This window comes from Vigna radiata, chromosome 8, assembly GCF_000741045.1.
Source record: "Vigna radiata var. radiata cultivar VC1973A chromosome 8, Vradiata_ver6, whole genome shotgun sequence".
NCBI classification, from domain to species: domain Eukaryota; kingdom Viridiplantae; phylum Streptophyta; class Magnoliopsida; order Fabales; family Fabaceae; genus Vigna; species Vigna radiata.
Window position 1 is genome coordinate 4,661,217 of NC_028358.1, and position 13,733 is coordinate 4,674,949.

At 26.7% G+C, this 13,733-nt stretch overlaps 2 protein-coding genes across 2 annotated transcripts in view; one reads left to right on the forward strand and one right to left on the reverse strand.

Annotated features, from left to right (window-relative positions):
* Positions 1-596, reverse strand: part of LOC111242260 — a 1,363-nt gene extending 767 nt beyond the window's left edge. The window contains exon 1 of the mRNA XM_022784755.1: positions 1-596. Coding sequence (XP_022640476.1) covers positions 1-596 — 596 coding nt within the window.
* A 9,354-nt stretch (positions 597-9,950) lies between these two features.
* On the forward strand, positions 9,951-13,466 carry LOC106769667 (copper transport protein ATX1). The gene is made up of 3 exons (XM_014655383.2): positions 9,951-10,082; positions 11,273-11,348; positions 12,973-13,466. The coding sequence occupies exons 1-3, from the start codon at positions 10,071-10,073 to the stop codon at positions 13,272-13,274; spliced, it is 390 nt and encodes a 129-aa protein (XP_014510869.1). The 5' UTR covers positions 9,951-10,070; the 3' UTR covers positions 13,275-13,466.
* Positions 13,467-13,733: the final 267 nt, after the last annotated feature.

The following is a 13,733-nucleotide window of genomic DNA, read 5'->3' on the forward strand; positions in this document are numbered from 1 at the left end:
ACATCATTAAGATCATCATTAGCAGACCCTTCACACTCAATTTCCCCTTCAACAACATCATTAACAACATCATTAACATCATCATTAACAGCTCCTTCACACTCAATTTCCCCTTCAACAACTTCATTACCATCATCATTAACATCATTAGTAACTTTCCCTTCACATTGAATTTCATCTTCAACAACATGATGACCTCTCTCACCTTCATTGGCAGGTACCTCACATTGACTTTCACCCCCAGCTGTATTCTCATTAACATATTCTAACATATGTATCACCTCAGGTTCAGAAACTATGTGCTCAACAAAAAAATGCACCTCACCATTAAGCCTAGCTAAGGTTATCATATGCATGGCTCCTTTATCATCCAACAAAGGCTCCAACATATTCTTTAACACAGAACCACCACCTACGCAGTACCACAACTCCTTAAACCCATCATAACCTAGACCTTTGACTACACTCACTACAATGAAATAACTCCACATGTCAGGGTCAAAGGAATAAGTTATACTCTCCCCCTCATAAGTAAGTTTCCCTTCTTTTATAAACTTTCCACTGTGGTGGATAACAACTTCGAAATTGCCCTCCATGTCATACAAAACTAAGTTATATTTAACCTAAAAAGCAATAAAAAAAGCGAGGACAACAACATTTAATAACATGCAAACCACAACCCAGTGAAAAAGACAATGCAACAACACTTTAATATGCCATCCAGGGGACCATATTGCACTAAAAAACGAAACAAGATATATTATGCTATGCAACACACTTTAATATTGGGGGACCACATTCCACTCAAAAACGAAACAACATATACTACGCATTACAACAATAAAAGACAACATCATAAAAAATTACTAACCTCAACGCCTGACCTCGAACTTTCGCCCACTGTTGACCACGTGATCCACTGCCTCAACCTTCTTGATTTCACCGATTTCAAACCGACAAATCAATCCAAAATCTTTACACGATCCGTACTTGATCACCACGTATAGCAAATTTTGCACCAAACACTCATTGCTCGGTACAAACCCTATTTTCCCAAAATCCCCAACTTCGCACAAAGACAAAAAACATAACTTTCTTCTAAAATGTTCTACAATCCTATTTTCCCACGTTTTGATTTTGGCAGATTTTAGTTAATAAAACGTTGCGTTTTGTGTGCACGTTTTAAATATTTGCAATAAAATTTAATTAAAAAATGTATTAAAGCCAACTCACCTCAGAATACACTGCCACCTCAGCCAACCCTGGATGCCACGCACACCCAATTTTAACGTCGTCCATCAAAGTTAACGACAAGCCCTTAATTGATTCAATTTTACAAAAACAGGAACTAAATTGAGACGTTTTAAAATACTGGAACCTAATTGAGAAAACCCAATATAAATAGGGACAATCTAAATGATTAAATCTTATTATTATTATTATTATTATTATTATTATTATTATTATTATTATTATTATTATTATTATTATTATTATTATTATTATTATTATTATTATTNTTATTATTATTATTATTATTATTATTATTATTATTATTATTATTATTATTATTATTATTATTATTATTATTATTATTATTATTATTATTATTATTAAACATGTAGGAATAGATAACATAAAATTGAAATGGGAGGGACAATTGGTAAAATCAATAAGTGCAAATCTTCGCTATTATGCGAGGATTCCAAATAACCGTAATATCCTAAATCTCTCCCATTACTCGCTTACAAATCATTGAAAGTGAACACGATAATCTCGTAAATCATTATTCGTAAATCACCGTAAACAAATTCCTTGCAAGTGAACCCAGTGTTAGTAATTCAATAAAACTCCAAATAAATCATCAAATATCAAACCTGGTAACACAACTTTGATTGGCTTATTTTATCATCACTATAGGAAAATCATTAAATAGCTACTAAATTTAGAGACCGAAATAATTAGTTATTGTACTGACAAAGTTAGACACCATCTTATAAATTAAAAATTATTAGTATCTAAAATATTATCTATTTTCTAGTACTGCTAAAATAGGTTAGAACCCACGGACTAATTCGGCTCACCACAGGGCCAAGCAAGATTAGGTTTGAATAAAATGTAATTTTTTTATATGAATCAATTTTTAACCCGATCCACTTGAGCTGGATTCTATCTCACCAACTCATTTAATTTAATTTAGTTATTTTTTTATTTTTTATTTTAATATTATTAGTTAACACTTTTTTATTGTATTGCCGATAAGAATAAAGAAGAATATGTTTTAAGAGAACACTTTTTATGGTATTTTTTATTTTAGGGTTAAATATGTTTTTAGTCCCTATACTTTGGGGCGATTTTGGTTTTAGTCCCTAATTAAGGTACAATTTAGTCCTTCAACTCTAGAAAACTCTGGTTTTAGTCATTTTTACCACATTTTTTTAACTTTATTTGCTGTTTCAAACGCGTTTCTCAGTTAACATTGAAGAAAAAATGTGTCAAACAGTGTAAACAATCCAAATGCTATAATGAAACATGCTTGAAACAACAAATAAAGTTGAAAAAATTTGGTAAAAAGAACTAAAACCAGAGTTTTCTAAAGTTAAAGGACTAAATTGTACCTTAATTTGAAAAAGGGACTAAAAACAAAATTGTCCCAAAGTATAGGGACTAAAAACATATTTAATCCTTTATTTTATTTTGAATTGTCTTAGAATTTGTTTAACATCATTTTAGAGTGAAATTTATTTAGATTTGAATTATTTATATTTTTTATTTGAAAAAAAAAACTTATAATTAACTAAGCGAGTGAACCAATCCATTTAACCCACCAATTCGTAGTGGGCCAAACCGAATTTGATTATTTTTTACTCTCTAATAAATGAGTCAGTTTGGATTGACTCACTAAAGACCAATCCATAATTGACTGAACGAGATCGAATTGAGTTATCCATTTTAACAACATTACTATTATTAATAAAAAAATATAATTGATTTTGTATTAGAGTTTAAATTAATTTTTTAACATTAGCTATTGAGTTTTAACTATTTACCATGATTAATTTTAAATTAGTCTCTAATTTATAATCAATAATAGCAATTAGCTAAAACCTGAGTAGTTAGAGACTAATTAAAATTATAATTTACAAATAAATTACGATATTTTATTAATATAGACTATTTTAGACATCAATAATTTTTATTTTATAAAACAATATTTAATTTAGTCAAGATAATAATTATTTTTTTTTTAATTTTGGTTGTATTTAATAATTTTCTCGAAAGAGAAAAATAAATATTAAAGAAATATAATTTTTAATGAATGATTATATTCAACTTATACATTTTCTATTATTTATTCATGTGTACTAATCTTTATTAAAAACTCAAGTTAAAATTTATTTTGTCATACTTATTAATTTTCAGTCGAAATCAACTTAAATCTGGTACCGACAGACTAACTTAAACATAATTTTTGTGAATTTGTTGACCATAATTTGGTGGAAAGAAAGGTAATTGATTTGGTAGGAAGCATTTTTAGGTTTCTTGGTACTGTTCTAAGGTTTGGTACTTTGTACTACATTCTATACTGCAAACACATTTCTTGTACGGCATAATTCAATTCCACTCAATGTCAGAAGCTTTATTTTATGCTCCATCCACCACACCCAAAATACAATATTCTTTTTCCTTAAATTTCAAGTTAAAAAACAACCTTTAATTCATGTTTTTTTCTTTGGAAATTCTAATATTTAGTAGCCAATTTTAATATTTAACTGGCCCAAATATTTAATTACAAAAAAAAATTAAAACTTAGTTAAATAAAAAATATATAATTTTATATTAATCACACAACATCATAATTTTCAATATCTAATAACAAATAGGTAAGATTATAGGATAATATAACAAATACTTAGATAATAAAAAAAATTAAATGACAGAAATGTAACTAAAAGTATATGAAATTTTGAGTATTTAATATATATTTTTTAAAAAAGTCATCTTTATGATAAATTATTCATCATGGCTTCTCTGTTTGCTGTTTCTTTTTATTTTTCTTTTTTAAAAATAAAAATATTTTATATAACAATATATATTTATTTATATTTACAAAAAAATAATAAAAAAGTACGAAAAATAAAAGAAACTAATGATGGAAAAAAATGAAATTATCATAAAGAGCAATAAAATAAAGGCTTAATACCGCTTTTGGTCTTTAGTTTGGGAGGATTTGTTCAATATGGTTCTATCTTCTTCTTTTTCATAACAATTGATCCCACCTTTTTAAAAAACTGCTCAATTGAGTCCTTTTTATTCATAGTGGTCCACTATGAATATGAGACCACTATGAATAAAAATGAATCAATTGAACAGTTTTTTAAAAAGTGAGATCAATTATTATTAAAAAAAAGTAGGATCATATTGTCCCAAACTAGGAACTAAAAGCGATATTAAACCTAAAATAAATTACATGAACAAATACATTGAAAAGAGATAAATTTACTAAAATGTAATGTAAATAATCGGTGGAATTGTAATAACTCATAAGTTTTAAATATAAGTGAAAGACTATAAATAATTTAACTAACTTAATTAATACTATTAAACAGATCCTCTTTAAAAGATTATTTTTTCACACACATTATAAATTATATAGATGTTAATTTTTGGATTGAAATTTAGCCATTAACATAATGTAAAATAAAATTTTGTTATGTGATATAAAAGAGGTGTTGTCGTGTATTATATTTTTAAACAGTTATGTCTGGTTGTCTGCTTCAATGGCATGTTACATTTTTAAAATTAAAATTGAGTCAGATTCAACTCTTAGAAAAAGATGAAAAGAAAGTTTGTGAAAACAAGACTATTGTGGATTTTAATGTCACTCCTCATTAACCTTTGACTGGTCAAGAATAAAATCATTTAAAAAATAATAATATATAATAATATTGTTTAGATTTAGAAAGTATTTAAAATTAGGAATTAAATATTAAACTTTTGGGAAAACCTATAAGGAATAATTAGATTACAATAATCACTTCTTACAACTTTATATATTCAACTAAAAGTTCTCGTTAATTAAACTTAATAGATAATACTACACGTAATATTTTTACATTTTTTAGAAATCAAAGTTTGATACAGTTTAAATATATTTCTCTTCTTTTATTTTCGAAACATCTTCTAACGACAAAACCGTGATAAAATTTCAATTTTCAAAACAGACAATATATTAAATGTATGATAATTAACGCTAATTGTGAGGTTGATAACGAAGTTCTAAGATGACACATCATTACTTTAAGTCTTTTATTGAAAATGAACTCTCATTCTCTTTAGACATTCATTGAAGACTTATGTACATCTAAGATGAATAATCGGTATCTTAAACCTTCTATTGAATATGTTTCTATTATACTCAATAGTTTCATATCGTTTAGGAGTTGGGGTCAATTACAATTTAAATATTTGTTTCTCCTTATACTGAGACACATTTGAAAAGACAAAACTGAAACGAAATTCTAAATAATAATAAAGTACTACCATATGTAAACATAATTAAAAGGTTAATAAGGTTTGTATCAAGTAAAGTATATATTTGATAGATATCACAATTTTATGTCATTTGATATTATTTTCTGTATTAATAGTAATTAATTGTGAAATGCTTAGGATTTTAAATGCATCCTTCACATAACTTAGTATATGATAGACTTGTAACAAATTATAGTTTTAAGTTGTTGTTTGTTAATGTGTGCTACATGACACACACTTATATTCTGGGAATGATGTCCAAATATTACAATTTTACACTTCTAGATAAAATCATCTAAAATAATCATTTTATTTTATGATTTAGATTATACTCATAATTAATATAATTAAAAATTATTTTCACCATATTCAAGACTTAAATGAATTATGTTAGGATTGTTTGTTTAAGTAACTCAGTCATAACAATCAATATTTTGTTTTTGGTTTTATTTATTGTATCATAAACCCAACAATGTCATAAAAATATAATAAAAATGTCACTGCTAAAATTTTATTCATATTCTCTATTATTGGTTTTCAATGATATTATTATTGTATTATTTTTTAGTGTCACCAAATATTTATATGGCCGCCAAACAAACTGATTTAAATAACACCAAGCAATGTATATTATTATTTATATGATTATAAAGTTAACTTATTTATTTAAAACAATTAATTAATTAATATTGATCATTATTGGATAAGATAATTTATTTAGCTTTGATTCATAGGTAATTTTCATGTATTTATTTAAATTTATGTTTTATAATAGATATAATTTTTCTATATTTTGTAAGTATAATTTGTATAATAAGTTTTGTCTGGTCTCTCATGATTTATATTATTTTATTTTATAATTTTTTATGAATAATAAATGATCGATGAATTTTTAGATGTGAACATAAATGAGATGCTAAATTTCATGTCATCTAACATGACCTTATTTTAGAAAAATTTATATCGATCACACTTACAATAAATTTAAAACATGAACATTCTTCTATATTTTAATATAAGAAATTATATTATTATAAAAGAGTATTTTCTAGATTGGTCTATATGGAAAAAAGAAAGTATAAAACTATAAGAATAATAATATAACAAATTTAAGTATTGTTTTGTGACGTTTTTTCAATTCCCTTTATCCTAAAAATATTAATTATAAACAGCCAAAAAAAAATCGAATTGGATCTTAATAAACGGTATACGATTGAATAAGATATTTTAATTAAACAGTAATGAAATTGAATATAAACTAAAAGATTAAAATCTAATATAGTCAATTATAAAAACCTTTTAATAAATCATAAATAGAAGTACGAGAAGCTAGAGAATAATTTATCCGAAATTCTTTTCATACATACTTTGTTTTTAAAGTGCTTTCGCTTATGCATTACGTAAAGCAAATTAGGGAAAAAAAACTTTAAGGAATTGAAAAATAATAAAATGTTGATTAAAGGTTTATTTTGTGTGAAATAAGTATTAAAGTATTTAAACAGTGAATGATAATTTATTATAAAATATTTTTCTAAATCTAAAAATATGTATTAAAATAATAATATCATTTTTTTATATAATGGTAAGAGAAGTGAAATAAAAAAGTTTTGGAGTTACATTCAAAAGACTTTCTTTTTTATTAATCTCCATTTTCATTTTTTTTTTCATTTAAAAAAACATTTAAAAAAAATCTATCGATAAAAATTTTAAAGTAATTTAAAGAAATTAATCCATCTATTTATTTGTACAAATTGTTTTGAGACAAGGGAAACAAAACATTTAAGATTTTATATTTCCTTTACCTATATTTATTGATTTATTTATAATCTTATTTTTATTTATTATTTTTATTATTATTATTATTTTATTATTTTTTTTATTTTACTAGTAAAGAATTGATAATCTTATTTTTATTTATTTATTGTTATTATTTTTATTTTATTAGTGAGATGTTAATAATCTCATTTTATTTATTTTTATTATAATTTTATTAGTGAAGTGTTGATAATATTATTATTTTTTATTTATTGTCATTATTTTCATTTTATTAGTGTATGACCTTATTTTTATTTATTTATTTTTATTATTTTATTAGTGAAGTGTTTATAATCTCTATTTTATTATTTATTGTTATTATTTTCATTTTATTAGTGAAGTGTTTATAATTTATTTTTATTTATTTATTATTATTATTTTATTAGTGGGTGTTGATAACCTTATTTTTATTTATTTATTGTTATTATTTTTATTTTATTAGTGAGGTATTTATAACTTCATTATTATTATTATTATTTTATTAGTGAGGTATTTATAATCTTACTTTTATTTATTTATTATTTTATTAGTGAGGTGTTTATAATTTCATTTTTATTTATCAGCTAAATATCTTTTTCATATTATGAAATACTTTTGAAAGGTCAATTCAATAAAATTTGGTTATAATGAGTAAATCTATTCATTTATAAAGTTGATAAATTAAATTGGTGAAAAGTTTTACGGAAGGATTAATTCTAAATTTTTTTAAAAATTAAAAAAATTAAAAACATATTTAATTTTTTATTTGTTTATTATTATCGTTTTATTAAGTGAAATATTTATAACCTCATTTATTTATTATTATTATTTTTATTTTACTAGTAAGGTGTTTATAACCTTATTCTTATTTATTTATTGTTATTGATTTATTAGAGAGGTATTTATAGCCTTATTTTATTTATTTATTGTTATTATTTTTATTTATCTAGTGAGGTGTCAATAACCCATTTTCATTTATGTATATTTATATTTATTTATTTAACCTCGTCCTTATTTAATAACCTTATTTCATGTCACTTTTACATGCAAATTTACTTGAATACAAAATAGTCTTGTTGTTCCATAAAATAAACTAAGAAGAGAACTAATATATTGACTAAAAAGGTGAGGAACCTTCCAAATTGATGCAGACTTTTAAGCTTATTTCTTGGAGTTGTCCTTCATAATGATAAAACATAACAACACTCTGTATTAGGTTCAAGATGATAATAATTTTAATTCAAAAAGAAAAAAAATAGTTTTAGTTCGAAGAATTAAAAGAGCATAGTGTAGAAGCCATGAATCTCTTAGATAAAAATGGGCAATTGTTTTGAAATTAAAGTGTGTTGTGTTATTGATAAATACGTGAAATTGTTGTATTGGATGAATTGTATAAATATGGTTATTTCTGATCATATTATAAAGTGTAATGCATACATGAGTATAGAATATATTATGTTTTTTTTTTAAATAATTATCGTAACTACTAGTATATTATTATTGTACTATATGACCTTGTGGTCAGTTTTTGACCGGATGGTCATACAATGTGTTACAATTGGTTGACGCCATAATATCGCTTAGTCTTGTTATCCCAATAACTGATCGGTCAGGAGTCTGGCAGACTCATCATCTAAATCTTTAAATCTCACTACCAATTGAGTTTACAGGTAAAAGTATGTTTATCAATTGTTTGACTATGCTAATTGTAAGCTCATCTCAAAACCTATAAATATAAGTTTGAGATAAGAAAGTATGTGATTGTATTAATTGTGAATTTTAGACTTTACTGTACTAACCAAATGATCATATTACTGACTTGAATGTCAAAATACTTTTAACAGATACCCATCTGCACAGCTTAAACAAGGAGTAAGAAAAGTGAAAAACAACAAAATTTAAACTTTAAAGGTAGTTTTGGAACTGAATGTAACCTTGAGTGTTTGATTGTGATCCTAGACTCCACACTCAAAACAATTATGTAAAATGACTAACAACCATTTGATATAAAATAAAATTATCTGTAATATATTTATAATTATTTTGGAATTACAATTTGCACCAAAAAGAAAAGAAAACGTCTCTATATAAAATTATAAACTTAGAACTTGAGTTTTATAAAACCTTTCTATTAAAACAAATACAAATTAATATATTGTCATAATTTTTTTTTTCTGCGATCCTCCTCTTCAACTACTTCAACCATTTCCCAACATTTCATAGAACATTTTCAGAAATGGTCGGATCTTTATCATTTATCTCTATTCATTTTTATATATAGAGAATTTGAAAGTATACTTTCCTTTATTTTTTAATCGATTTCGAATAAAAAATCACTTATAGGTCTATTGATATATAGGACAAATTTATGAATTCGATGCGATTATTCCTTATTTATTCTGAAAAAATTCTTTTAACAACTAAAAGATAATTATTAAAAAAACATTAGAATAAATGTTAAAAAAAACCAATAAACTATCTAAAAACAAGATTAAAACACTTGTAATTACTCTTGTAATGCATGTATCAACTAAAATAAAGAATAATTACCAAACTGCAATGGCCCACCAAATTCTGATGCGTGATGCTAGTGTTATGTCTTGCAATACACGCACTTGTGGGGAGGTTTTTTTTGGCTATAAAGGCACCACTCTCCACAAACCTCTATATTCCATTACCACCCAGTTTTTGAATCTATTATTATTCCTTCTCTGTTCTTCACTTTCTTGCATAGAAAAACAATGTCTTCTCAGGTCCTCAACCCACTTTCCTTTTTCTCTTTTGTCAGTTTTCTTGTGCTTGATCATTGTGATTCTGGGTCTTTTTTCTTTTTTTCATATTTTTGCTTTGCATGGCTCGTTGTTCTTGGTGTTTGTGCTGAACTTGACGAGTTTTGAGATGAGAGATTATGATTATGTTGATACCTTTTTGTTTTGTTTATAGTGATTACTAATTTAGCAAGCTTTAAGGATTGGGTGGGAAGAGTGATTTTATTGCTTTATATATAGGTAAAGCTGGAATCTTTTGTTTGAAATGTGATTGCCCATGAAGTTTAATTCTAAAAAAAAACGATTTTACTTCAAAGCTTTGTTTTTCCTTCAGGTCAATAATCCTATTAAGTATTGCAATTTATTGGGTTTGCAATTTTGAGTAGGTTCAACATCTGCTCAGAAGAATCCTTCTGACAAGTTGCAGATACATGCTTTCAGTGCTGAAGGGTTAAAGTTGAAAGTCGTTTTCGTTGTTTTGTTCATATTAATTTAGTTTTCATGGATCTTCAATTTTTCTTCAAATAGTTGCAGAACTTGTCCTCAACGGCTGTATCTAACATATCTGATGTTCTTATCACTTTTTATGATTTTTCTTCCCAATGATTTGCTCCAATAAAGAATATAATTTCTAGATATAAAAAATTCTAACATTATTTCTTGCAAACGAACTGATTAAAATATAACTTCAAATCTAATAGTAAGAAAGTAACAATGGTTGGCCCTTCCTTGTTTGTTAAAAGTCTTAGTTTCTGGCCCCATTATATTATAAGCTTTTAGTTGATTCTGACTGGCTTTGAATATGACTCCACTTTGCGAGTTCCTGTTGTTTATATTATTATGTCTGAACCTTCAAAATCTAGTTTTATGTCAGATCAGATGTAATAAGGTCACTGGCATCTCACTTTTACAGCATCAGTTAAAGGGATAATTCTTTTCTGTTTCACATCACAAATTATAGTATATTAATCTCTTGTTCCTACCTTTGTGTTCGATGCCATTATATGCTCAATTCCTCTGCATGTTCCATTTCTTTCCCTTTTCTAAATTGATTCAAGTTCATATTAGATTTTAGTTATGAGTTTGTTTTTTCATATATGATTGTTGGGGTTAAGATGAGACTGATTATTCTTTTCTCTACTCTTCCGATCTAAATTTTCTCATTGTGGTTGCAGACTGTTGTCCTCAAAGTTGGTATGTCATGTCAGGGGTGTGCTGGAGCAGTGAATAGGGTTTTGGGAAAAATGGAAGGTATTTTTCATTCCTGCTAATTTTTTTTGCTACTATCTGATCCAAAATAAAAGTGATCTAGTATTTGTAGCAATGTAATATCTTGCATGCCAATTTTTTATGGCAAGGGCGTGCCCTTGTCAATTTTTCATTCATAGTATCCTTCATGATTCACAATCTAATTACCATAAGTATTTTGTTTTTAAGTGTTTGTCAGCTGTTTTCTTAATTCAGAAGTTCTTTTCCATTTCTTTCCTCTGTAAAATACTTCAAATGAGCGTAATGTTAAGCACCTGAAGTTCTGGTTCTTCCTTTCTTAAACTTCTTGGCTTTCACTTTAGGCTGTAATTATGTGATTGTGTGCTTTTCCTGTTCACAATTGACTCTGAGATATCATCATGAGTAATATCTAGCTCAAGTTAATGGCTGGTTACTCTTATTAGAATGTTGTCTGAATTTGATGTGGCTTCTACCCAGATCCAATGAAAGCCATCCTTAGTTGATTAACAATTCTACTTTTATTCATTTGGGAGTTTTAGGTCTGTTATTTCAGACGTTAGTCTCAGGTTGGTTGTATTAGTGTAACATTCCCCTTTAAATTCATGATCTTTTGTTGGTGGGTATTGTGAATAACCACTTTAGGATTTTCAATTGTTTTTTTGAATTTGCTCATATTCTTTGTACATGAGAATTAGTTTCTTATCTGTATTTTAATATCTGATATGATCACATTGATGCTTGAGACATGTTTGATGGAGTTTCATAAGCTTTTTATTTTCCTAATTATCGTGTGTCACTCAATGTGATGGAAATAACCCTTTTTGGTACTTACACTATTCTAAGATGGATACGACAAGCAGAAGTTTTGTTCCATTCCAGGTCCATTATTAGCTTTACCTTCAAAAGAAAGTTTCTTTCTGCTGGGTCACAATTCAATTCAATGAAACTTTGAATTTTCCCATAAAATGATCATGTTCCTTTACTATATTGGTCTGAAATTTCTTAGCCTTGGAACATTTCACAGCTAACATTGTCATTGCCATCTATGACAAGCATCAACTTTCTAATTTCTGACATTGTGCATAACATTTAAACTAAACATATAACATTTTCCTGGCGAAGAGACACATTAATATTGCTAAATCAGCACCTACTCAAGCCATAAGTGTTGTGGCAGTTTCCTCTGATTGAATGGGAAATTGGAAACTATGGCTTGAAGTTTGTATAATTAAGTTCTACAAGTCTCATATTTAACTTGCTTCTATGGTTTTTGTTTATGGAAGAAGAAAATATTATGCCTCAAATTATAATATGCCGCGTCTGCAAAGGTTTTTTTTAATAGAAATAAGCTACCAGTGTCTTGTTACTTGACTAAAAGAGAGGAATGATTTTTCTTTGTGCACATTTAGTTTAATTTGTGATCTTCACATTGTGTTTCTTTTTCTAGGAAAAATTAATGTTCACGTTTTCACTCATTTCTTAGAAAGAGACAATAGGAGGTTTTACTTCTTCTTTCCAGTAAGAAACAAGCAAAGGGGACAATTGTGAACACTCAAGATTGACCTCCTTTTAGCTGTGTTAATGGCCTTTTACCCTTCAAAATTTCTGCAATGTTATATAAAAATAATGGTGTTTATATTTATAGGTGTTGAGTCATTTGACATTGATCTGAAGGAGCAGAAGGTGACAGTGAAGGGAAATGTACAACCAGATGAAGTTCTGCAAGCTGTTTCCAAAACTGGGAAGAAGACTGCATTCTGGGTGGATGAAACACCAGCTGAAAACAAGCCTTCAGAAACTGCACCTGTTGCCGCTGCTGAAAATGATACCAAACCTTCAGAAACTGCACCTGTTGCCTCAGAAATCAAGCCTTCAGAAACTGAACCTGTTGCCTCAGCTGAGCCTGAAAACAAGACTTCAGAAACTGCTATTGAAACTGTTGCCTAAGGCATTTGGCCTTGTAGTTTTCTGTGTGAAAGTAGGTCTGTTTTCAAATGGTACTTTACATGCTTTCTGCATATCAGCTGTTATATTTTGTGTGATGCTACTGATATATAATCGCTGCAATAACTCTTGGCCTGAGTTTCACATATGAGACACTTTTCAAGCATGTTATAACTAAGAATTTTAACTTGTATTTCTCTTGGCCTCTTCTTACTCTTAATCTTTTAATATTTCAAAAGGTTGCGCTTATTGTTTTTTAACATGGAATAACTCTAATTTTAAAGAAATGTATGTCACAGATAATTTTACCTCATTACTATTTTAAATTGTTTTCTAAATGTCAATTTTAATAAGTTTTATTATGATTATAAGAATATTATTTATTAATTATTTCAAGTTAATAATTTACATACATAAAGTCTGATTGCTGGCTAAGGTAGATTGTATGTTTGGGAGACCGTT